This window comes from Cladophialophora bantiana (genome assembly GCF_000835475.1).
Source record: "Cladophialophora bantiana CBS 173.52 unplaced genomic scaffold supercont1.10, whole genome shotgun sequence".
NCBI classification, from domain to species: Eukaryota; Fungi; Ascomycota; class Eurotiomycetes; order Chaetothyriales; family Herpotrichiellaceae; genus Cladophialophora; species Cladophialophora bantiana.
The window spans coordinates 132380-157702 of NW_015971584.1; the positions used below are offsets into that span (position 1 = coordinate 132380).

Consider the following 25323-nt stretch of genomic DNA (forward strand, 5'->3'; position numbering starts at 1 on the left):
GCGATATCTATCCCGCGACTGATATAGCAGACTGCGAGAAGCTTCAAGCTTGGCATATCTAGCATCCAATTCAGCAAACGTCGACGTCATTAATGATATCTGAGCTTGGTGGTGTGAGATGGTCACCCAATATTACCACAAGCTGTCAGTACAGGCCCCCTGAACTCCACCCCTTTGGGGCCACCAACATGTCCAAGTGTAACCATATCGCCCCTTCACCATCTTACATAGTCATTGTACCAGCAGATGCGCAAAAAACAAAGGTAAGATTAACAACATCCAAGAAAGTTCAATGCCTCCATTTCATCCGATCCTGAGGCTGGTCGCACTGCCACTGGCACTGCCTAGACTTCCTCCACCATTCCAATCCGAATGCCCGCCGTTCATGTCGCCAACAGCATTTTGGCTGGATCCTACGACCTGATATGCGCTGCTTGGAGCTGGGGTCCAGCTCCTCTCTGGTGTAGCCACTTGAGGTGGGAGCCGTCCCGCTGCAGAAGGCCATCTTTCGTTGTTCTTCTCATCATCGACCACCACCACCATCCACACCCCAATCTGGCCTGACTGGCCCAGTAACGGAGTGCAGTGAATCCACTTATTCTTGCCTTGGTCATCGCCTTTGGTGACCCAGCGAACTTTGGCAGTCACGCCTCGTCCTTCAGCGAACGCCGTCGTCAATTCCTCACGGACTCGATTTGAACCGCCGATCTTGTTCAAGAAGGGCGATTGAAGGATACCGGGCAGTCTCTGTGACGGACTGGCAAACAGGATCCGCAAAGAGGGGTATGGTCGTACGAGAAGATACTGGAGGATTCGTCAAAATGTGAGCATGTTCGCAGCCTTCAGAAGGGACTTACGTGTTGATATATGCCACTTAATCTACCGTTGATGCTTGCAATTGATGGCACCATAGTGTCCGGGTCCTTCAGCAACAGTCGAGGTTGGTGGTGAGAAGAGACACTTTCGATGTCTTCTTCAACGATCTCACGATGCATCTTTCCGCCGTGACGTTTGATGGTATTCAACTCGCCCTGGTTGAGCATCTCGCTCAATTCTCGCAACTCGTCGTTCTTCTCGGGATTAGGCTTCTCGGGCAGCGGAGGATCCTCACCCCGAGCACGCAGATCCAACAATTTCCGTAGGGATTCCATTTCGGAGCAGTCTTTGACCAGGCCGCTCACGTCGACTTGCGCACCGATGTGGTATCGGATGACGCCTCTACTGTCAGAAAGTGGCGCCATCATGAACAAATTCACAAACGGAGAGCCGTCTCGTCGACTGCCACTTGTCAGACACGTCAAGAAACTGTGTGGTGTTTACACATACTAGTTGAGCAGGACTTCTTGATGCTGCCGGCCTGCTTTGAGAGCTTCTCGAATCCTCCGCAGGCTGTGCGGGTTTGTCATAGGCCCTTGCAGAAACCTGCAATTGCGCCCGACAACATATGACATGCCGTACTGGGTGGTCCGATTGAATTCTGCTTCCCGTCAGCAATGCACTCCTATCGTTCCATATCCTGGAGGAGGCGTACCTTCCGAAGCAAAGACAATTGGGTTGTCGTGTCTGGAGGGATCCGTCAAACAAAACACTTCGGCCAAGCCGTCCGAGGCTTCCCGAAGTTGCGGCGAGAGCGACCCCGTTATTCTGGCAGTGATGCTGTTGCTTACGACTTGGATGTACTGATGTGTGATGAAGGCAGGCAGTTCCTCCATCGCCAGGATTTCGAAAGCCTTGTGCGCCCTCTCTTCCAATGCCGTGTTGATGGTCGGCTTGACCGGCCTTTGCGTGAAATCATATCCTTCTACAGGGTCCAGACCCTCGCAGATGGCATTGGCATAATTGATGGCCCGAAGGGATTTGAGAGAATCGAGATAGTGCACTAGGATGGGCACCGACTGGGGTCTATACATTCCGAGGAAGGATGTGAATTTGAAGAGGTAGCCGGGATCGGCAAAGATGACTTGTAGATGTCCCCTCGAGAACAGTGCTTGTGTCTGGGTTTCTAACGAGAAGATGTCGCCTTGGTCTGGGGGCGCGGGAGAGATGAGGTTGAAGGAAGCCGGATCGTCTTCAAGGATGGGCTCCAAACTGTCACCGTTCTCCATTTGCGCATTTGCTTGTAGTCGAGGCAGTTCTTGTTCGGTGCGGCGACCGCCATTGACTTGACGCAATTCGTTTTCTTCGAGGGGTTCGCGTAGAAGGGCGTCGGTCGAATAGGTTACGGGCAGTTCTTTGGGCTCTGGCACAGCAGTCTGTGCCGTCGAGGATGGACGGTCGGAGGCATCGTGGGCCACGACGGGGCGGGAGGGCGAGCCGGGTTTTTCTGCGCTGAGGGAAGAGGTGGCAATCATGTCCGACTCGGGGTCAACCAACGGGCGTCAATGGAGTCGGTGAGGTCGATTGCTCTGAGCGTCTTGCACCCGTGGATTTGATCGAAGGGAGGCTTGATCGATGGAGCAGGGAGAAGCGGCGGGTTGGAGCGGTATTTTGAATGACATCGGCTGCAAGGGTAACGCTGCTGTTTGTTGGCAACTGGAGCTAGAAACGAAACGAGACTGCGGCGAACTAGATGTGACGATGATCAAGCGAGCGGATCATGCTGGTCTGGTGGTCTGGCGGTCTGGTCTCGTCTCTGGGGGATCACCCTGATGGCCTTGAACGCTCAGGTCAGTGCACGAAGAGGGAGAAACGAAACCACAGACGTCAAGATGCGGTGGAGGACGACCGGATCGAGCATGGGCTGAAAGGGCTGCACTCATTTGGGATACTCGGTATGATTTCATGCAGGTACGGAGCAGTTGGAGTAGTGATCTTCCACCAGCCACCATTGGCACCAGCACTACCAGCCCCAAGCACTACAGCGGGCCTAAAACATCAGTTGAGGAGTCTTGGGAGCTCCAGAAATTATCGAGACTGTGGAAATTATGGAGACGACGGGTTTGTTGTTGTTTCTTCCACTTGGGGTCCCAGCTTCTCCCTTGGCCGCCGCAGTGGCAGCCTGGTGCCACCATGGATGCCCCCCGTTGCCGAACCTGTACAATCTTCCCATTTCGCCCAGAACAGTAAAACGAGGTGCTTGAGGAGCATATTCCGTCTAATACGATTCCAAAGCATTGCGCCAACGAACCAACAATAGTGTGCTCCCCTGTTGCCCCATTCGTGGCCACAAGCCCGAGCCTCTCGTCTACTCCCCCGTCTTTACGAGCATCTAGGCAATTTTACTAATCTGTGCAAAGGGTCAGTGGTGTGGGCTTTTCGGTGAATCCCCGATTCCCCGGATGACGGGATCAATAAGCTCTGGCCAAGTAGAAAATGTTTAGTGACTGATATATCCAGGATCCATCCACCACCTCGACTTCGACATCCCAGATAATCTCTGTTTCGCAGCCGGAACAAGCTGGCGAAACGACCTGGTTCCCCAGCTTCAGTTTTCGTGCCAACGCTCTCTTTGTTCTGTGGACGCTGTTCCGTTGATTTGGTGTTCCAGCCAGTCTTCTATCACTAACTACTCTCTCGCTGCTGATTTTGGCCCACAAGCGAACTCGACCTGGAGAATTTAGAATTTGTTTTAGACGACCGAGTACTCAATATGGAAGAAGCTGCTCCGATATTACCGGGATACCTCGACAAAATTGTTGATTTCGCCGACGGGAATGCCTATGAGCTTTTGAAACCTCTGGCTACTTATCGGTCTTGTCACGATGGCACGCCCGCAGAAGCGCGGATAGTTCTTACTTGCCGGCGCCGAGAAGGAGACTCTTCGTCGCTGGACGAATATGTCATGAAGATCAAGATTCAGTACGCCTCCACTCCGGCCGACATGTTAAGGCTGACTTCAGGCATTGAGAATACCGGGAGGAGAACGGCGACCCAGCAACAGCCCAGAAGTCGGCCCTAGTACCACTACAGCACATGAACTCAAGGCTTTGGAAAAGCTCCGACATACACATAGTGCATTCACACCGGTGTTGGTGAATTTCAAAAAGGCAGTCCAACCTGCTCAAGGACCACTGCCGGGAGGCTACCTCACGTTCCTTGTCATGACCAAGATGCCAGGCGATTCACTATTTAACATGTACTATTGGGGCATGCCGACTGAGGAGAGGGATGAGATCACACAGAAGTTCCTTGTTGCGCTCAAGTACGTCGTTTCGCCCTCGGAACCAAGGCCAACCTTGGGCCTACTTTGCAATTCCAATCCGGCTGACACTCGACAGGTGGATTCACGCCCAAGGCATAGAGCCCGTGGACTGCGGGCTGCGAAATATTCTATGGGAGCGAGAAACCAAGAAATGTAGCATCATCGACTTCGAACTCTGGCGCGAAACAGATGCGCCGTTGGGCGACGATACGAAAGAACTGCAGAGATGGGGCCTTGCTCGCCAGCCCGCTGCTAAAAACCATTGGGAAGCTTGGAATCAGATGTTTCGATAGATGGTTCGCATACAAGGCTGCTTTCAAATAGAGCTCTAGATCGTGATATGCCGGTGAGTTATACACAATACAATTCAATACAACCAGAGAGGTTGCAGAACAGAGATGTTGAGATACAACGAGGACGAGTAACATGGTGTGGGATGATTCGAGACCAGTGACGTCATCGCCAATGTCAACGGTGAACGCGTCCCAGCCAGGTCGGACACGCGCCACAATGCAGTCAGCAAGTATTTTCGTTATCCTCCCTACAAAACCGACATTTGGCTTTAAAAGACACTCCCCCCTCCCCCCCGATCCGACTGCTCCCAAGCCGCAGCCCGCTCGCGATTGAGGCTTCGTATTTTTGGGGGGGGGGGGGGGGGGGCTCCCTCACACACATCACGGTGATGGGCCCTGGCATCGATTCCGAGGCCCAGCGTCTCGCGAACGTGCAACAGAAACAAAAACTGCTCGAGGAACTCAATCTGATCACTACCTCCGATGCAAGAGCGGCTGGCCGGGGTGGCATACAGGGAAGAAAGGAGTCCCCCAAGGAGCGGCGGAGGCCACGGTCCGTCCGACCCGGCACAGCCCTGAAGATGCCCTCGAGGACATCTGCTCGGATCGCCGCCGTGAAGACCCTTGCATCTTCCTCGTACAGCGGATCAGAGCGTGATGTGGAAATGGTTATAGACATACCAGTCAGTGGCAGCTCATCGAGGAGGAGAATAAGGGACAGAAGCACCCGCAGGCCCCAGCTCCCTCGTCATCAAACAACCCAACCCGAGACTACTTCAATCTCACAGCCCGTCTCACCGTCTCTACCCACCGACCTGCCCTCACTTCTGGAGTACTACAACTCATGGACCCCTTCCGCCCCTCCGCCAACACTAGATCCAGAAACCCAAGCATACCACTTCCCTTCGCACCCACACTTCCGCCCAAACAAGTCCCCGCTCTCCATCCTCCTGGAAGGCGCCTTTGGGGGAACCTTCTTCTCCCCGTGGCGCAGCCGCACGCTATCCTTGACCCTCATAGACGACCACCTACGCACACTCCCTAGTTCCTGGCTCGCCGAGCTGCAGCCTCCGGAGAAATACATCACCTCTCCCCAATACAACGCCGAGCTGAACCGCCACGGCAAGGCTTGTGGCCAGACGCTCGCGCAGTGGGAGCAGGCCGGGTGGATCAATTTCCGCCACGACCCCCGTGGTTGGTTCGAGTGGTACGTCCGCTTCTGGCTCGGGCGACGCCTCAATAACGGCGAGGACGAGCGCCAGGTCGCGCGGTGGCTAAGGTGTGTCGGGCCCAAGGGCCGGTGGAAAACGATGCTCCTGAAGAAGTACGTCGAGATGGGCGTGCACAGTGTTTTTGACGACGGGGGTGATGATGACGTCGTCGACGAAGATGACAAACAAGAAAGGAAGGTCAGTCCCGTCATGCATCAGACTTGTCTGCATTGGGGATACCAGGTCGGACAAGCGGATTTGGATGACGCCTGGCGAGCGAGGAGGGGAGAGGCTGGGTGAACTACAGTAGCTACAGAATCAGTCGACCCGAGAGACGGCGCCAGACCGAGCAAAGGGCCTGTGTGCCCCTTCTCTTGAAAAGAGAAGAGAAACAAAAACCAAGAATGTTTGAAATTTTTAATGACAAGATATTCCGCTACGTGCACAAGCACATGCACGCTGGTCTACCCGCTAGCTATCCAGAATGCATATGATATATCGTATGGCTCGAGAGTGTGCCCTACCTCACGATTACCACTCTCGCCCAAAGGGTATCGAAACACAAAGAACGCCGATATCGTATTAAATAGACTCCACCTCACCACCTGCTGGGCGCCAAGGTCATGTTTCTTTGTTTAGGGAAATGAGATTCGTGTCATTATAACACCCTCCGCTGTCAGAATCCCGCATATAATCCTCCCCTTGCTCTTGTTGGTCGTATCATTAAGTGAGGCTCACCACGCGGGTGCGGATGTCGACGGCGTTCGTTGTTTAGTTTTAGTAGGGGCAGTGTGAGGGAGTTGAGTCCTTTCCCTATTGATGGCCTTTTCCGCAAATTCATGCAGCGACTGCGGTCGGGCTGGGCGCAGTCATTGGTCTCTGTGTCAATATCATGTCCCAGGTCTGGGTGTTGAAGTGGACGTATGGCAGTTCAAGATCTGGATCGTACCGGTCACTGTCGACGATCTTGACGTGAGAAGCTGTACTTCGAAGAACGAGCGATTGGGGTCGGTGTCTGATCGTCGTTGCACTCAGTTCTGCTTGGATACCGCTCCGCTGTTTAGTGATGCTGGTAGATTTCAGTTTCTCCGCCAGGGTGCATGCCGCGTTGTTCGCCGGTATAGCCACGGCAATGTCGTTGTCCTCGTTAGTATTTGAGGAGGCACTGCTGATGGACGAACTGGACGACTCGCGAGACATGCTTGGTGGCGTTGTAGCTGAAACCTCAGATACCGGTAGGGGAGGCAAGTCCTCGGTGTCATTGGCGGCCATTTCATGGACGATGTCACCCGGAAGCTCTTGAGGTTCTTGTTTGTCCTCTTTAATTGCATTCTCTGTGGTCTCAGGTTCGGCGGTAAGCTCCGCCGGAGGAGAGTCGGAGGCATCACGGGCAACTTCATTCAGGCCATTTCCATAGCCTTCAACGTAGATCTCGCAGAATGAAGGGCGCTTGGAAGGCATCTCATCCCTGCTGGTCTGACCTCCTCGGGATATCAGTCTTCGGAGTGAGGCAGAGCGGGATGCTGGTGGTGTTCTGATGGACAAGGAAGCCATCAAAGAGGATCCTGGTAGATTCGCAGGAAGTGTGCGCCGACGAATCTTCGCCGATCTCCCCCTTGTCAATGTCTCACCTAGCGACGAAGACGACACATTGGTATGTGAATAGCCATTGTCAGGAGCCAGCTGAGATTGCTTATTCAGAGTCCGGACTTGGGGTAATGGCGATTCCTGCCACGGCTTCTGCTTCGGAGGTTGACAGCAAAGAGAATATGTTAGGTTGGAAGTGTTGCGTACTTCCTTTGGAGGTTGGGCGATTGAATGGAAAGTTTGGAGGACGGCATAAACCAGGATCCATCTCACTTTGCGGCCTTCAATGGCAGAGAGTCCTTCAAGATCGTCGTCAACGGTCATCTCCTCAAACTCAGAGAACTTTCGGACTAGAGGGCAGTCCATGACCAATAGATCTCGATTTGAGGCGTCAATCAGGGCGCGTTTGTCATGCGCTTTTCGTGTTTCCTTGAGAGCCTTACGCTTTTGGAGCGGATTCCAAGACATTCTTCGCTGAAGTTTGGGACGTTGGCCCCAGCTCGACTCCAGGGGCTCCGGTAATAGAGGCAGCGGCTGGGCAAGTGGCTCATAAGAGTGCTTCTTGTCAAAAGCCTGGATGTTTTGCAGAGTACACACCCCACCAGTCTTGGTGATGTCATTCTCTACCATATCCACTGTCGACTCGGGATCCACAAGGTGCTGGTAGAGGTTGCGGAAATCAGAGAACATAGTTGAGTAAATAGTTTGTTGAACGATCTCTTCTTCGAAATCATCAGGAGGCCACGAGCCGTAGCGGTCAAGGTAAAATGATTTGAGGAAGGATCGGAATTTGTTGAGGTGCTCTCTTGCTGGCTGGGGCAGGCCGAGAAAACTTCCCGAGACGTCGTTTTCAAAGAAGGTCACAATGGATTTGTTGACTCTGTCAAGTCGAATATCCATCTCGAGCCTGGCTCGATTGATGAGTGTCTTGGATTTGGCACTCAACACCTAAGCTTGGTCAGTTTTGATAGTCGGGGAAAAGGGTTTGCTAAAAGAATATTGACTCACGGCGTATTCGATGCTGGATCGAAGGCCACGGTGACTCATTCCCACACAATGGGCAAACGCGTCCACCCAAAGATCCTCAACCTGAAGAGTCTCTGCTAAGGAGAGAGCCGCTAAAGCATGATCAACACATTCCCTAAAGTCCAGGTACCTCTGATTCTCGGCATATGACAGCACTTCCACTTTGTTCTGGGAGCTGTCATCGGGCCGATAGACATCGATTCTCCTCTTTAGCGCCGCTAAAGCTGATCCTAGTGTCCGGCCAGCTAGCGGTCGGTTGTAGAGCCATGCAAAGAAATTTCGAGTTGTAATGTGATGGTTGAAGATATCTTCCAGGCTTGCCCCGTGTGGCGCTGGGATGTACAGTTCTTGAACGGACTCCTGAGGGTCACATCCTGAACAATTCGGCAGGACACATTGCACTGCCGCATGAATGGAGTTCCTCACCACGCAGCGGTCCGCGAGAAATTCAAACCCTCTGACTTTGAGGAAGGCGGTATGGACTCGAAAGGCAGGTCCACGACTAGACTGGCCCGGTTCCCGCAAGTAGACAAGGCAGTCTCCTGTTGGCCAACATAACTCAGGCTCCTAATAATTTTGAACCATGAGTGTCGCGTCAGACGACGGCAAAAGTGGCATGCTTTGAGTGAGAGAGCACATACGTGAAACAGATTGACCCAGTCCGTCGTGATTCGAGCTCGCCCATCCCATCGCCTCAGCCCTGCTGAGCGAATGTCGTCGCGCGTCACGCGACCCTGAATGCGTCTCATGGTCGGGGGGACAGGACCGAATGAAAAGAGATTAGAGCTATGAGGCCGTCGGGAAATCGTATGTATATCTCATCCCTGCCGAAAACATAGGGACGCAAGGGGCGGTATGTACAGGGGGAGGGAGGAGGAAGGGGAAGGTTGGATGAAAGAGATGTCCAACGTTGGAGCCGGGCAGGGCAGAGTATGTAGATGGTTTTGCTGCAGAATAACACGTAAAACCCAGCTTGGCGGTGAAGGCGAGTCTCGACTCAATGGCCACCTCAGGTAGGGAGAGGGGAATCGAGTTCAATTGCGCATGAGGCTTGGGTGCAGAAGCTGGGAGTGTGACAGTAAGAGGCAATGAGCGACGTGGCGGGGGTGGACAGCAAGGGAGGGAAAGGACACGGGATGGACAAGACACAAAGTCTCCTTTGGCAAACAAACTAATGCGGTCGTCGCACAAGTAGAGAGCTTCAGCAAGATAAAGTCCAGGCTCGCAGCGTACCTGGAGGTGAGAATGGTCGAGTACGTAGCGGTTGTAGTGGTGGTGGTTTTTTTCCATTGAAGCTCAGAAGTGATGATGAAAGGTGGAGTTTTTGGGCTTGTCCGACTGTCGCTGCAGCCAGCCACTGAGGGGACGGTGCCTGTCGGAGCTCAGGGAGACGCTATGCCTGGGGAGGACTTGGGGTCTCGTTGGGGGCCGTTCTGACGTGAAAAGGCCTCCACATTTGGATCGGGGCTCGCGATCGTCCCGAGCTCAAAGTCCGTCCAGTGCAGATCCGCCTATGCTTTTAGTTAAAAGCGCCTACCTAAGGTACCTCGTAGGTATCCACCAGCTGCTTCCCTGTAAGCTCCCTGCTGGCCAACCAGCGCGACACCTGCCTGGCGCCGGCCTCGCGCGTCTCGCCAGAAGAGTCCGGCCAACAGGAAGCTTCCAAAGCTCAAATTCAAGGACTGGTTCCATGGACCCCGGAGCCATTGTCCCCCCAAGTGCCCCCGAGGCTCGAAGCTCACGGTGGTAACTGTGCATCCCACTACGCTGCAAGCCTGCGACAAGGATCCCTTCTTAGCAAACACCTGCGATAAACTGCAATGCCTGGCTGACAACTCATTTACCGCTCATCGCTTCTTTGTCCCTCTGGCCTCTCGCTTCCTATCTCGGATCCCCAGCCAGAGAGAAGGCGCCCAAAAAGGGCTCAATCTCTTTCTAGAGAGGCCGATGCGCCGACCTTTGACGAAATCCAGTTTAGGTCTCTCGTCTCTCGCCTCGCTAGAAGCAACCAGCGCATCACTTCCTGTTTAAGCCCTTTACCTCGACGAGCACACAGTTGCCACCTCACCTGGCCACTGGCCGACCCTCCCGTCTCTGACAACGATCAGCGCTCAGCTGCCCCCCGACTCGTCCTGACCCCCTTTCCGTCGCTTGCCGCCTCGTGTTTGTTGGTTCTAACAGCATTTCCGAGTCCTGGCTGATAAAAAAACGCGTATCGTCTCCTCGCGTGTTGAGGCCCGATCGGACAGTTGGATTGGCTTAAAAAAAAGCCGAGCATACCGAGGATTTACAACGAAAGTCAAAACCCATAATTATAGTAATGCCTGCTTCCCCGGGCTGAAGCAGCAATTCAAAACCGCCGTGTGGCAGGCCAAGATAGTTGGATATTACATTGGACGTATCAGAAGAGTATGACAATCGGAATAACGCAATACAGTTGGGACAAAAAGCCCTGCTCCCCCAATGGCTGTTCTTGCTCTGCCACCAGTTCGTGCTTCCTCTGATGGCTGCTCGCTGCATGATCCTTGCACTTGACCCAGGACGAGGGGGTGGTGCGACATAGGCGAGGTTGCCGGGCTCTCCCAGAGTCTGCCGAGCCCTAACTTGGTACAGGGTACAATTTCAGAGCCACCAGAGCGCATTCCCATGTCCCGGAACTTATCAATTGGGTCCCACTACTTCGGACCACGGAATTGCTTGCAGTACTAGCACTTACCTTGGAGTACACGTTGCTTGCCCCATATCGAGAGTAGCACCTGTAGTCTTTTATGATGTTATGTCAAAAAGTCCACAGAAAGATTGGAGCAGGTGCGCTGTCGGGTTTCGCTGTTGTCAGATCGACACTGGTGACAGTACATACGTAAGAAGATTGAGGTACCGAGATAGCAATACGGCTGGATCGTCGACTCTGGGCCCTGGTCTGGACGCGTTGACTGGTTGAGAAGGAACAAAGATTGGCATGTTCAATATCAATGAGAATTGCACTCAAGCGTCGCCGTAGCACGACATACTTGTATGGGCTCAAGATAAACGGGAACCTCTGCTATTGGAAGGGAAGCTCCCCATAGCTCCCCCGGGCCATGCCAACCCCAGCCATCGAGGATAGCGGTCAACGTTGGCCACCCATTATCGGAGCATTTTCTGTCAAGCCGAGCTGCAGGTCTTGCCCTAAAGTGAAGCAGAATGAGGGAAGAAAGGTGTCGATCGGCCATGGCCTGTACCTAGACAAGTCGAGTGATAGGCCACCTGCAGTTTTACATTTTGGGAGCTCTTGGAACTTGCCGTGTTGCTAGAACCATGAGGCCTGGAACGAGGCTTGCATTAGGCCGTGACACCTGGTCGGTTTCCCTGCCTTCGGGATTCAGGTGGCGCCATCTTTAAAGCCCGAAGAGTCGTTCAGCCCTAGAATCGTTTTTCTGGATTCAGGAAGCTCGCCGATCAGGGATGTTGCAAAGCTGCCAAAGTCGGCAGCCCCATCCTCCCGAAACGGACAGCCGAGAGGCCAGCCAAGCACTTATGATTGCACATGATATCAGACTTCGACGAGCACTCGAACCTCACCGTCCATCCAGTCAACAACCCCAGCGCTCAACAGTGCAATCATCCACTGTCCGTCTTCCTCCACCTTTACCAGGCCATCTGGGAGCCATACCTTGACAACTGGACGGCTTTGCGTGCCAGGACCACCTCCCGTTTGGACCGGCCAGGTGTACCTTTTCTCCACCTCGGCAAGCAAAGTTGACAAGCTTGGGGCTACTTCTGCTGTCAAGGTAAACCGGGGTATCACTCGTCTTAGCGCTCCGCCAGTATTTGACACCACGTTGACATAAAGAACAATTGATTGCTTGAATGTTGTTGTTGGCCGTGACACATGTGGCGGCAAGCTTGGGGTATCTTGTTGAACTGGTATGGGTAGTTGTACTTCATTCTCTTGGTCTGGATAGATTGTTTCAGGAACTTTGCCCTCGGACACGATAGGCTTGTTCACAGGTGCTGGTGACTGCTCCTCGCCCGATCCTTTGGCGGAACTTTGTTTTCTGGTCGCGGCAGCATAGATCCGCTGGCGCTCATTGGTAACCATCTTCCTCATCAGCGGCATCATTAGCTTCGTGATGGTCTGGCTGTCCTGTGGCCAGAATATAGTCCTTGGAGGCGCTCCGGGAATACCACCACCTACTCCAGGTGCAAAATACTTCTCCCCATAGCCGTGGACGGAGAGGAACTCCTCAACACAATTCCACAGGTTCAGCTTGGCGAAATCTGAGCCACCTGCACTTTTCTTGGGTGCCACAACCTCTCTTCGCTCAGGATGCGCCTCGTCCAGCATATATGCCTTGGCATCAGTTTGAAGCCGTAAGAAGTTCTCTGGAGCCAGCTCCAAAGACGCAAAGACTTTCCCCAGAGGCGGCCTGCTGTGTTTCCCACTCTTTGAAGACGGTTCTCGGAACAAGATAGACGCAGAGCTCTGAAGGTGCGGAGGGTTTGACGCAGCTGCAGGATCAGGCGCATCTCCAACGCCCTCTTCATCTAGTTTAGGATCGTGTTCAACAACATCGTCGTCTCGCTTGCGCTTTCCTAGCGACGACGGGTCCCGAGTCTGTTCTCCGGCTGCTGCGGTTGCTGCTTGAACAAGGCCTGCGAATTGAACGTCGTCGGGATAGTCTGATGCGTCTGCCATGAGGTAGATTTCGAAGCAGCCCCAGGCTGCCGAGCTGGGGCCTGCCGGCCTGCTGTAGGTCGGTGCGAGTTTGCTCGAGATGGAATAAAAGATGGAATGCGCCGAGTCCAATCGCAGATGGCAGACCACGGGAATGTTTGTACTGTTTGACAGGTGGTGAAAGCAAACAAATTCGCCCAGCAAAATGCGGAGGAAATCAGCGTGTGGAACAGCCGCAGTTTTGCCGGCTCAGAAGCTCGCCAGTTAGTGCCAAGCCCGGCGGAAGGACTTCAAGCCCGCTAATTGATGACAGCCACATTGTCTCCTTGCTCTCTTCTACAACGTCGCTTACATTCTCTCAGGGCTGCTACACAGGGTTCAGCTATGTAAAAGGATCGGGAGGGCTATCTTTCATCCAGCTGTAATCTTGGGGAGTCGTCATTCGTTATATTCCCGGCCGCTTCTAAAATGTTCACAGCCACCAAACTCCAAGTTGCCACGTACCTGCTTGGCATCTGTCCCTTTTCCATCGCATTTCTAGTCTTTCTCAATTCCTCAGTCTCGTTTGTTATTACGGACCTCATCGGCAAGGAGGATGGCGTCGGTGATGCCGTTGGGACACTGGGTTTCGCCGACGAGCTGGTGGCATTGGTAGCCTGTCCACTATGGGGCTTGCTCTCTGATCGAATGGGCTTGCGTCTTGTGAGGCCGTCTTTGACACTTTCACAAATCACAAAACTAACACTTAACAGGTTTGTGTTGCGGGCTACCTGATCATTTGTCTGGCATTGATTTTGTTCGTCCAAGCAAAGAATGTCTATCCTGAGCTGCTGCTGGCGAGGTTATTCTTTAGCATGGGGGGCGCCGCAGCTTCTACCATGGTCACGGCGATTCTTCCTGCTGTTGCAGCACATTCTACTGGCTTTCCTGCCGAGAACCAGCCTGCGGGCGTCACGCAAGCTATTGGAGGCAATGGCCACGTTTCCAGCCCGTCAGTTGAGTCAGAAGTTACCATCACACCCGCAACATTCGTGTCACGATCATCACACCGCAAAGACAATGGGAATTTGACAGCAGCTGACTCTGACATCACTGGTTCGACGAGTCGAGTTGCCGGATTTGTGGGCATGTTCACCGGTTGTGGTGCCCTAATCGCCCTGACCCTTTTTCTACCCCTTCCGGCTAAGTTTCAGTATGCAGGAGTCGGTGAGAAAGCTGCTCTGAAAGACAGTTTTTACATCGTGGCAGCTGTGTCTTTTTTCCTGGCTATCTGGTGTTTCTTCGGTCTTCGACGTCTCCAATGTGATGCCGAACCCAGCTTCTCGAGATCCACCCTGGCTCAAGGCAAAGGTGCCATGTCCCGCTTCGCCGACGATTTCAGTCAAATGTCGACCAATTTTCAAACTGCTGTCATGGCAGGATTTAAACGTTCGGAAATTGGCATTGGGTACCTTGGGGGTTTTGTGGCCCGCGCATCTTCTGTTGGCATTTCTCTTTTCATTCCTCTTCTTGTCAATGCCACGTTTCTCTCATCCGGCCTTTGTGTGGATCCAGCCTCCAGCGATGATCCAACTGGTCTCCCAGACATTAAGAGAAGTTGTCCTCGTGCCTATGTTGTTGCTTCCGAATTGACCGGCGTCGCGGAACTGGTGGCCCTTGTCTTTGCTCCTGTATTTGGCTACTGGGCAGCGAAAGTCACGAGAAAAGAAATCCCGCTCTTGGTGGCCTCGATGGCGGGAATAACCGGGTACCCCTTGTTCGCCAACGAATTTGATCCTGATGACAGAAACACACCGCAACGGGTTGCAGCATTTGTCGCTGTCTGTCTTATCGGAATCAGCCAAATTGGCGCTATCGTGTGCAGTCTGGGCACGCTGAGTAAAGGTGTACTTCGGAAAGAAGCGAACCGTCCGCAGGGCGACCAACGAGCTGCAGACTGCCTCGACGAGGAGGAGCCTCTTCTGACAGCCGCGCAAGTTGCAACCATGGAAGCGCCGTTGTCAGCCTTGAAGGGCTCTGTCGCCGGTGTATATTCGCTTTACGGAGGGGCTGCGATCCTGATTCTAACGAAGATTGGGGGTCTACTATTCGACAAAGTCTCCTTGGCAGCACCGTTTTACATCATGGCAATCTTCAATGCAATTCTCATGCTATCGTGCGCAATCTCAAGTCTCTGGACTAGCAAGGCACTCGCGACACTCCCGGAGTCTGGGTTGTTGGGTGGAGGCTAGTTATGACAGCTCCAAGGGATTCATCGAGCAATCCGGTGTGACTCCCTACTCTACCGTGGGAACTCGTGCTTTGTTGCACCGAAGCCGATAAGCGAGTCTCAGGCCTGAGGTATTATCCAAAATCAAGCATCACGAAGGACATACGATAGCCTGATCTACCAGTCAGATTAGCTCACCCCGATGCTGGCCACGGATGGATTTCGGTCTCTACTCCTCCGACTACAAATCTCCAAGTCTCTACTCTTCTTTACAGCTTCTCTGGCGGCACTCACTGGCTTCTCCGCTCGAATTCTGGAGTTTTCCCCGCAACCTTAGCGTGATGATCGGCGAGGCTCTTGATTCCGGCAATCAAAACATTTGTTCGGCTCCAGCTTCACCGAGCAAGATTCAAGCATATACGTTTACATCGTCACTGCCATCACTCAGCAATGTTTGAATCACGACGTGTCGAGAATTTCTTTCGGTGTAAAGACAAGCCTCAGCATGGTGTTGACTCTCTTCGTGTTGTTGTTCTGCTCCTTGTCCTCTAGGACATCTGCGGTACGCTACGCAGAGTATATTCTAACTCCGTCCTCTCGGACCATATACCCGGTGTCTGTTTACAACATCAATGGTACCGTCAAAAATGCTGCCGGTTTAGTAAACGCAAAAGCAGCGGCCACCTTTACCGGTCCATCAGCCGCGACTTATGACTTTGGGAAAAATGTGGCTGGTATTGTGTCATTTGACTTCAACGGTAGCACTGATGCTCGAGACGTCTATATTGGAGTCAGTTTTACTGAGAGTTCTTTGTGGATTAGCAGCGAAGGATGTGACGCGACGGCTGATGCTGGCATTGATCAAACCCTCTGGTTCGAGGTTTCCGGCACTGGTCACCGTCAAGCTTCGGAGGAACACCAACGCGGCGGATTTCGCTATCTCAACGTATATCACAACTCCACTACTAACGTGACACTCACAAACCTTTCTGTCTACTTTACGGCAGTCCCCCAGAAGACTGAAGCAGATCTGCAAGCTTACACTGGCTATTTTCACACCAGCGACGAGCAGCTGAACAGAGTTTGGTATGCTGGTGCCTACACAAACGAACTTTGCACCATCGAACCGACTGCAGGCGATGCCTTAAATCATCTTGGAGCTATCAACTCTAGCAGTACGATAAATTCTCCTCTGCCATGGTACCTCAATTACACAATCGCATCGGGCGCCAGCGTACTAGTCGATGGAGCCAAACGCGACCGGCTCGTCTGGCCGGGTGATATGTCTATTGCTGTTCCGTCCATTTTCGTATCCGCAAACGATCTTCCAACAGTAAGGAACTCGCTGGATTCCCTCCTCCGACTACAGAATTCTTCGACAGGAGCACTACCTTACGCCGGTATGCCGTTTGGGCAAGAGATGCCTGTCTTCAGTTTTACGTACCACCTGTATTCTCTGATTGGAATCTATGACTATTACCTTTACAGCGGTGACGAGGCTTATCTTGCCAGAAATTGGGAGCGATTCAAATTCGGGCTCAATTATTCGATCAGCTTCATCGATTCATCGGGCATGGCAAATGTCACGACCTCGGCTGACTGGTTACGTTTTGGAATGGGTGGCCATAATATCGAGGCTAACGCAATCTTGTATCGTACTCTCAATCTCGGGACTACGCTCGCTGATATCATGAACGACTCGACTGTATCGGCGTGGTCTAGATACGCGGCGAGAATCAAGAACGCAACAATGGTCCAGCTGTGGGATCCTGTGGCGAACCTCTATCGTGACAACGACACTTTGCCATTAACCAAACTCCATCCACAAGACGGCAATGCCTGGGCAGTCGTTTCCAATCTTACCGGCTCCTTTGAGCAGAATATCAACATCTCCAAAGCCCTCGCCGCACGTTGGGGGCCTTATGGAGCGCCGGCCCCTGAAGCCGGCGCCACCGTCTCTCCATTCATATCTGGCTTTGAACTACAAGCACACTATCTTGCTGGCCAAGCAAACAATGCTGTGCGACTGATGAAACTCATGTGGGGCGACTTCATGCTGGACGACCCGCGAATGACAAATAGCACCTTTATTGAAGGATACTCAACGAACGGAGATTTGCATTATGCTCCGTACACCAACGACGCGCGCATCTCACATGCCCACGGCTGGGCAACAGGACCGACAAGTGCATTGACCTTTTATGCTGCGGGTCTTCAGGTCACTAGTGCCGCCGGAAAAACATGGAAAATCTCGCCCATGTTGGGTGGTTTGACCTTTGCTGAGGCAGGGTTTCGGACCCCTCTGGGACTGTTTGAGGTCAATGTGACGGCCCTGGAGAATGGTGGTATGAATGTCACTTTTCATACGCCGGTGTCGACAACAGGGAGTGTCATATTTGCACACGAGACTGATGCTAGAGGAGAAATTAGAGTATCCAAGGTTGTTGGGGGTGCTCACCTTGTCAAGAGAACTGTGATCGCTCCAGGTGGCCCGAGCACAACGGAGATCCATGGCCTTCAAGGTGGAAGTTATGAGGCTAGTCTCAATTTACACTGAGACAAGAGGTTAGGTTATCTTGCCTAAGGAGTCCCGAGGGACAGAAGAAAGATCCATAAGTTTGACCATCTAGCGATATATTTACTCGGGTACTCGTCGTCGTATATATTGAACAGGCGGGCGAGGCGAGGCTAGCAAGGCTGAACGCCAAGCTCTCCCACCTTTGGATTCAGCGACTCACCACTCTGTAAACCAACTTCCATCTCTACATAGCGAGTGGCGCTACTCTCATATAGATGTGGAAGATATTGCGCCAATAAGTTCCTAATACTTCCAAAGGCCGTCCCGTATATTCCCACACCGTGATTCCCTGTCCCATAACCAATCTAACTTTCGGCCTTCACATCATTTCAACCCAGTGGCAACAGCAAGCTTACAGCTTGGCTTGCATCCCGTAACAATAGAGGCTCCCAACTTGGCCCACGCCATCCTCGAACCTCCCATGCCTTCCTTCAACATCCCCTATCTTCCTCCAACATTTCGTGGACCCTTCTAATACCGTTCATGTCGGCCAAGCACCCTGGACTTCAGCACCTTCCCACAGCAGACCTTCAGCTCATAAATGACGGAGTCTACGGACTGATCCGCGGGCCAGAATCGAGTAGAAAGATTCGGTTTGCTGTCGCACGCAGGACAACTTCCTCCGCGGAAGGATATGTGTGCTTTCAGTCTCTCGACTGCGGTTCGGGCAGAGAGTTGGCGGCCACTACCACTTGACCATCGGCGTACCCAGCTGATGTCATGAGAGTTTCGAACCTGGCAGCTGCTTCTCTTCCGAACTGGTTATCGACGAGCTCGTCAGCTGAGCCGCTACAGAGCAAGTAGTGCAGCTTAAGCACAGCACGTTGGCACCTGTCCTGCCGCTCTGGAACTCCTCCGGTTGGACCTCCTGCGATCCGCTGTTCATACTCGCTAATCGTCTAGGCCATGCGGACGATGCACACCGACAACCGAGTGTCGATGGGCACTCCCTCCTGACAATCATCAAAGCAAATGTCCCCTATGATAGCTCGCCATGCAAAGGTCATTGAAATCTTGCGTCCCCACTGTCGGAATCGCTCGAGTTTGGGGTCATGCACCAAGCTGCTGGAATACCCGACCTTGTGGAAGAGGAAGGACATGCTGCTGTAAATTTCCTGTTCTGGTTGCTCGTCGACCTTGGTTCGAGTTTCTGGCACAGTCGAAGGTGGTTGGTGCGCAGAGATCTCTCCCTAATAGAGCCTGAAACTGTCTGACATAAATCTAAGTAAGACGCGTGCTCTTCCATCAGGCAGCGGACTGCACATGATGTTACCGAAATTTGTGTCTCGGCTTTGGATGCCAACACTGAGCGGGAACTGCAGAAGGTTGTTGACTACTTCAAAAATTGCCGGGCAGATTCTCTCCCAGTTGGAACCAATTTTCGAACCTCGACCGGCTTCTCTTTAAATTCCTCCTCACATGCACAGTTCTTTGAGCTCCAACATCGAGTGGCCATCCCCGAGCTCCATGATGGTGGCTCCGAAGTCCATGAAAGCCGCGAGGGGGGCCCGTTTACAGTCATCCAGTGAGCTGACTGGCCGTAGATGTCGCCAAACAGGAACAGCTGTGTCAGCCCGCTGCGGATCTCCTGGGTTCCCTCGGACAGCTTTTGAGAAGGGCTGTATGAATCGGTCATGTCGTGTTCGAATGCGGCCTGGAAACCCCTCCAGATGGACTCTGCGACATCCTCGAGGATCTCCTCTCGGTCGAATTCGCCGAGGCTGTACTCTTGCCGCAGACAGATTGAATGACGCGGATCAAAAGTCTTGACGACAAAAGGGTCATCATAGCGGGGCTCGGCCTCGCGTTGATGACACGCACTCCGCGGGAAACACACAGGCCATCGAGAATCCAACGCCGTTGTCGCCGCCAAGGCTTCCTTCCAATCTGATGTCGAACGGCTGTCTGGTTTCGTCGACAAGGGTGTGCACAGTACCGTCGGCATATTCGTGCGACGCGGCTTTCTGTCCTCGTTGTTTTCGAGATGACGACTTTTTTCCGATTCGATGGTTTGTATTGTTGATCGATGAACGTCATGGTGGTAAGTTGAACTTGTGACTCGTGACTTTGGAGGTATGTGCGACTTGTGATGTAGGATGTGATAGGAAAATCCGTCTAACTTGTCGGCATTAAGCTAGGGCTCGTGAATCCGGTGGTGAATCCGAGTTTAACCATAAAGTTCGAACTGATGTACCTTTTCTGTAGCGATGGTTGTTGTCTTTGTTGTTACGATTAGCCCCAGCGGACTTGAGTCTTTTCGCCGTCGTCGACGGTGTGCCAGAGGATGAGTGAACAAGAGACCGACGACAAAGAACACGTCGGTCCCTTTGAGTACAATCATCCGCCACACACAGCAGTCAATGGAGGACTGTTGGGGCACCCCCTATTTGACTGAGGACCTGGAACCGGATCCCCGGATCTAAACAGAACCATTGGATAGGCATAGACACCGGTATGGATACAGAGAGCATCAAGGGACTTCTTTTACGGTTACTCACTAAACCATTCACCGAGCCATTCGCCAAGTCACTCGTCATTCGTCACCAATTTCACCCGTCACGAAAGCTACCAACGAGAAATTCACTGCCTAAAGTTACAGTTATAGTTACAATTTCTAGTCCGCTCCGCTCATACCGCAAGGCTGAGTCGGAAACGTTCCCTTCTCTTTCCTTATTGTACTATATCTTTTTTTCTGTGGGCACTGTTCTATTTTTGTCGTCGTCTTGCACTCCGTACTATACTATAATATCCTTCAAGTTTTTAAATGGCTCGCCCTCTCCCCGGGGAGGTAGCGCTGGGAAGAACCTCTAAACGCAACATGTATTGTAACAGAGCCCTGCAGAGTTCGGCATGCACGTGCAACAACGCACAGGGGCCTGTCCAGCAGATCGGGAATCGGCAACGCCTTTCCGGTTGCGGCCAGAGCACAAACCAGCGCCCACACCGTACAGGCGGCGGCTAGGTCTGTGGACGCCTAGCACGGCAGCGGCAGCATTGATGGACCGAGGGGGACTGAAGAGACACTCGGGGCAAGGTGGACAGTTTCAAAGTCATAGAATGCTCAATTCAATGTATAGAGAATGGTTCAGACTTGTCTAGCTGTATCTGTACATGTGACCAGACACAGCGCACCCCCGTTGCCTCCACCATAGCACCCACATAGCCACTTCGCCTTGTTACGGTATATATCTTGGTATACAGCTGGCCCGGTATGCGTGAGACGTTGATATGCACGGTGCGGAAAGCAAGAAACTAAGGAAGTGAGCAAGTAAGACGTACCAGGACATGTATACTTATGGATGGCATCATCTTGATCTCGAGCTACTCTCAGTTCCTAGGATCGGAAGAACATGGGGGAAGGAAAGAAAGAAATTTTATGCCTCCGTTCAAATACATCATCATTGCTACCTAGGCACCATGCCTATCATTACCGTCACTCCCGTCATCATCGCCCGTCATCATCGTTATCAACTATGCTCCGTCCCCCAAATTTTTCATGCCCAAAGAGCGAGGTGAAGAATGACAACGGAAGCTGCCCCAAGTGGTTAGTTAGATTCGACTACTCGGAGAACTTATGAGACTGTCTTCGTGAGGGTCGGTCAACGTACGAGGAGAGTCGTAACCGGAGGAAAAGATTAGAATGGTGTTGATTTGCTTGGTCGCCATGTCCCCAGCCACCCTTGCAAAGACGACTTCAACAACACCCCATCTCTTTCTGTTTCATGTCGAGGAGGTTTTGGTACTGTGACAACAACGTCAACTCATGCTTATTTGCGCCAATGACCCTTACCCAAGGTTAGACTCAAAACACTGAAGGCTTACTCAAATATCGGCCAGCAACAGGAGGCCTGGTGGTTCTCCTGCTGCTGGCCCCAATCCTAGCGTGGCAACATCTTGACAGAGCAGCTTCAAGCTGATGGTATGGATTGAGAGATGACCTTGATGATGGTGAGGTAATGAGATAATAAAGCCTCATTTCAGGAGGTTGGGCCTCTTATATATTGTAGCAGACTCCGAGGACGTAGACGACCACGGAATCTCTCGGATGTCGCGCATTCAGCTCTCCGACTGGTTGCCTCATACAAAGCTTGGACGTCACCGAACAATCGGGAAGGTCCGATCTTAACCCTCGCCCGAGGAGACGGAAGGCCGGGACGTCCCTAGTGTCTCTCAGCCTGAAGCGACGATGAACCGGTGAAGCTCGTGGCTCGAAGAGTCGGAACCATCCAGCTACCAATGTGATCAGGCGAAGTGACCTCAAGATCATGCCCTCAAGGCAGTGCGGCCAGAGGATGACGCCTTTGCCGCCATCTGCGCAGAATCGTGGCGCTGCAACTGGCACGCAACCTCGAGAATCTCTGACACGAATGGGTGCCTCCTTGGCCCTGAAGCATTCCATTCTTCTTTGTCATCATGTGAGACTGGCGACATCTGCCCGGACGTTCTTGAACTGGAAACCCAAATAGAAAGTCACCTCCTGAATGCCAAGGAAGCGTGGCATGCTCATCAGCGAAAGGGTGCGGATATCGCAGCTGCTCATCACGGAAACTCGAAGCTCACACCACCCCCAGTTCGTGAAGAATTTGGTTGACTCTATCTCTCTCTCGTCCTCGAAGAGAGAAACGGCGTGATACTGATACGAGGCCTAGCCTGGCCAAGCACCACGGGTCAGGCCGAACGAGGGAGCCAGAAGCGGCGTCTCTGTGGTGATTTTTGGCGATTCGATGAGATGGCTGCAGTGGCAAGTTCGATGCAGGCATCCTGATTCGTGATCACGAGTCTAGTTCCAAAGCAAAATAACTTCCAAGACCGGAAGGGAAACGAATTCCATTTTCTCCACGGTTTCTGCGTCTGCCTGCGAGGCCATGATGGGCCGCGTTCTCGGAAGGAGAGATATTTCGGAACAGGGTGGTGGCCTTTTGACGCCGAGCCTGTGTAGGTTCGATAGGCACGACGATCTCCTCTGATTACTTCCGTCGTCGCAGCATCATGTGCTGTATCCGCACACCACATTGATTGATAGTATTAGCGGTAGTAGACTTGATGCATGATGATGAGTTATACTGTAGTCTTTGCACGGTTCGCGAGGTCGCGTCAAAGTTTCCCGCGTTAGCCACACCATTTGGGCAATACACAGGGCCGCTACGGATCGAGCCTGGCGAGGTATGGAACCCCTTTTCCCGACTTCACCACCATATTGACGACCCGAATGGAAACAAAGAGGGACTGGAAAGAGAGCTGGAGACCGTTTTGCGGGCCATTCCGTTTGGTCTTGTCCTAGCTTAATAGTAAAGTAGATTTTCCATCTTGGCTAGCGGCTGCAATCTTGTTCGAGAGGAGTACATATGGACGTTCACGTAGGGCCTCGTACCCCTATTTCACACCCACGCCCATAACCCTCAGGCGCCTCCATCACCAAAAGCCAATTTGTGATTGTTGTACTACTACGCTAAGATACCGGTGTCAAAGTTGGCTCTGGCTGAACCAGGTGAGCCGTTGGTTAGTGGACCGCTCCAGAAATCGCAGGTCAGAGCAGGGCTGGTCTGGTATACAAACGACGTGCATTGCGAGTTCTTGGAGCAGGCCTCTGCGCATCCTCCGTAACCGCCAGTGAAACCCGGACTCGTCTTGATCAATGTTTGTCCGAAATAGTAGGTGCTGCAGTACTTGGTAAACTTCTCTCCATTGCTGACGAAGAATTGGTCGGATTGCTGAAGGCAGGTTCCGGTTGCAGAGGGAATAGCGACTGCTGTACTCGTGATAGTAGTTGCCGTGGTGGTTGTCGTAGTGACTGTGGGAGAACTAGTCGTGGTGACTAACGCAGAGCTAGTAGGAATGCTTGACGTCGTGCTTGCAGTGGTGGTTAGGCTTGAAGTTAGGCTTGAAGTAGAGCTAGAGGAGGAAGAAGGTCCCGCAGGAGCGCATGGACCACTGACCGCCGTCAAACTGACATTATCAATCGTGAAATCCATTTCTTCCCCATCAGCTAGAGCACTGCAGTCCCAGTTGATGCTCAGTGTCGCGGAAATTGAGTTCGCAAAGATAGGGTCACTCGTGTATGATTGCCATCCTCCAAGTGGACCGCCAAAGTATGTCATGAGTGTGGTGGGCAACGGTGGTTCAAGACCTGATAAATCAGTCAAGAGGGCAGTCAAGACACACCAGCCGAAACTGGAAACTCTAGTAAGGGGTATGTCGTAATCGAATGATAGGACGTAGGTCGTTGAGCCGGTAGAATCCAAAGAGTCGATCTCTTGGGAAAGGGTCGGGAGTGTTGTGCTGTAACCCTTGAAGGCCCTGGAAGCAGTGATGGGTTAGCCTCGATGAGGGCAAGGTGTTGTTGCAGGAAGGCAAACAACGAGTGGACTGGGAAGCAATGTAGCAGATCCAGCGGCTGGTATACCTACACGAACTTGTTGCCGTAGGGAGTGTTATAACCGTCATAGTTGATCAAATTGCTATCGTAGTAGGCTTCGCTACTAATACTCCAACCACCTCCGGCGACGGGCACAGAGCCCAAATTATCCAAGGAACCGTCATTGACTTCTTCGAAGCCACCGTCGGTTATAAAATCCTAATAAATGTCGAACGTTAGTCTGCGACGTCTCCAGTAAGAATTTTTGGATGCCGAGGACCTACTCCAACACAAGTTAAGGTGGGGGAAGATGACGCGCTGGTCGTTGTGACAGGTCTCGACGTGGTTGTTGAAGACGTTGTGATTGATGTTGTGGTTGAAGAGGAGCTGAAGCTCGTAAAGCTTGCAGCAGCGGGAGTAGAGGTAGTTGTGCTCGTCGGGATCCTGGCAGAATCACTAGTCGTTGTGCTAATCAGAGCGATTGCAAAAATTGTCGAGGTACTTATAGAACTAATAGAGCTAGAACTAGTCGAGGTACTAGTACTTGTTGAGACGCTTGTAGAACTTGGAGTGCTGCTGCTTATCTGCTTGTCCAAGGGATCGGTAGAAGTCGTGCTCGTCGAGGTCGGTGCTAAAGATGTAGTGAATGGTGTCGGGGCTGTGCTTTGTGATAACGTGGTGGCCACGCTCGTTGAGGTATATCTTGAATATATGGCAGGCTCGCTTTGAGAGGTACTTGCAATTTGGGACGGCGTCGTGGAAGACAAAGCGGACGTGGAAGTAAGGATCGAAACCATGGGTGTAGTCGAGGTACCGGTTCTCAAGGTGGGAGAGATAGCAGAACTCTGGGGACTAGAAGAGCTTCTTGGATAAGTCCTTGAATACATGGTCGATGTGCCAGGTGACCCGCTCGTCAGAAGAGTGCTCGCATGCGAAGGACCCCAAGAACCGCTTGGAGTGCTGCTTATTTCTGGAGAAACAGTGTTCCAATCAAGCCATGTATACCCGCTGCCTATAAAATCTGGACCGGATGAATGATCATGGATTGTCCATGTAGAACTGTCCTTAGCTGGGTACGGCGGCAAGGAGTACGGGGACACTGGCATTGAGCTTGTGGGGTCGCAAGGACAGACATAATGAGTATTCGTGATGGTCGTCGTGACCACGGTGAAGGAATCGCTGCCCCAATCACCCTGTTTCTGAGCATGACAGATGCCGACAGCAGCAGCAACAGCCGCAGACAAAAACGTAGACTTCATCTCGGAT

General features: G+C 52.5%; 9 protein-coding genes across 9 annotated transcripts; 4 read left to right on the forward strand and 5 right to left on the reverse strand.

Annotated features, from left to right (window-relative positions):
- Nucleotides 1-303: 303 nt before the first annotated feature.
- Z519_06960 (uncharacterized protein) lies at nt 304-2351 on the reverse strand (the record flags this gene model as incomplete). Its single annotated transcript, XM_016764697.1, has 4 exons — nt 304-804; nt 858-1278; nt 1327-1480; nt 1532-2351. 4 exons carry the CDS (start codon nt 2349-2351, stop codon nt 304-306), a joined length of 1896 nt encoding a protein of 631 aa, XP_016618647.1.
- A 1238-nt stretch (nt 2352-3589) lies between these two features.
- On the forward strand, nt 3590-4434 carry Z519_06961 (uncharacterized protein; the record flags this gene model as incomplete). The annotated part of the gene is made up of 3 exons (XM_016764698.1): nt 3590-3798; nt 3848-4141; nt 4218-4434. 3 exons carry the CDS (start codon nt 3590-3592, stop codon nt 4432-4434), a joined length of 720 nt encoding a protein of 239 aa, XP_016618648.1.
- A 389-nt stretch (nt 4435-4823) lies between these two features.
- Nucleotides 4824-5945, forward strand: Z519_06962 (uncharacterized protein; the record flags this gene model as incomplete). Its single annotated transcript, XM_016764699.1, has 1 exon — nt 4824-5945. The coding sequence occupies one exon, from the start codon at nt 4824-4826 to the stop codon at nt 5943-5945; it is 1122 nt and encodes a 373-aa protein (XP_016618649.1).
- A 537-nt stretch (nt 5946-6482) lies between these two features.
- On the reverse strand, nt 6483-9007 carry Z519_06963 (uncharacterized protein; the record flags this gene model as incomplete). The annotated part of the gene is made up of 3 exons (XM_016764700.1): nt 6483-8180; nt 8241-8825; nt 8900-9007. The coding sequence occupies 3 exons, from the start codon at nt 9005-9007 to the stop codon at nt 6483-6485; spliced, it is 2391 nt and encodes a 796-aa protein (XP_016618650.1).
- Nucleotides 9008-11790: 2783 nt separating this feature from the next.
- Z519_06964 (uncharacterized protein) lies at nt 11791-12936 on the reverse strand (the record flags this gene model as incomplete). The annotated part of the gene is made up of 1 exon (XM_016764701.1): nt 11791-12936. One exon carries the CDS (start codon nt 12934-12936, stop codon nt 11791-11793), a length of 1146 nt encoding a protein of 381 aa, XP_016618651.1.
- A 447-nt stretch (nt 12937-13383) lies between these two features.
- Z519_06965 (uncharacterized protein) lies at nt 13384-15146 on the forward strand (the record flags this gene model as incomplete). Its single annotated transcript, XM_016764702.1, has 2 exons — nt 13384-13617; nt 13668-15146. 2 exons carry the CDS (start codon nt 13384-13386, stop codon nt 15144-15146), a joined length of 1713 nt encoding a protein of 570 aa, XP_016618652.1.
- A 483-nt stretch (nt 15147-15629) lies between these two features.
- Nucleotides 15630-17681, forward strand: Z519_06966 (uncharacterized protein; the record flags this gene model as incomplete). The annotated part of the gene is made up of 1 exon (XM_016764703.1): nt 15630-17681. The coding sequence occupies one exon, from the start codon at nt 15630-15632 to the stop codon at nt 17679-17681; it is 2052 nt and encodes a 683-aa protein (XP_016618653.1).
- A 665-nt stretch (nt 17682-18346) lies between these two features.
- Nucleotides 18347-19647, reverse strand: Z519_06967 (uncharacterized protein; the record flags this gene model as incomplete). Its single annotated transcript, XM_016764704.1, has 2 exons — nt 18347-18491; nt 19238-19647. The coding sequence occupies 2 exons, from the start codon at nt 19645-19647 to the stop codon at nt 18347-18349; spliced, it is 555 nt and encodes a 184-aa protein (XP_016618654.1).
- A 3499-nt stretch (nt 19648-23146) lies between these two features.
- Z519_06968 (uncharacterized protein) lies at nt 23147-25316 on the reverse strand (the record flags this gene model as incomplete). The annotated part of the gene is made up of 3 exons (XM_016764705.1): nt 23147-23999; nt 24110-24276; nt 24342-25316. 3 exons carry the CDS (start codon nt 25314-25316, stop codon nt 23147-23149), a joined length of 1995 nt encoding a protein of 664 aa, XP_016618655.1.
- Between the last annotated feature and the right edge of the window lie 7 nt (nt 25317-25323).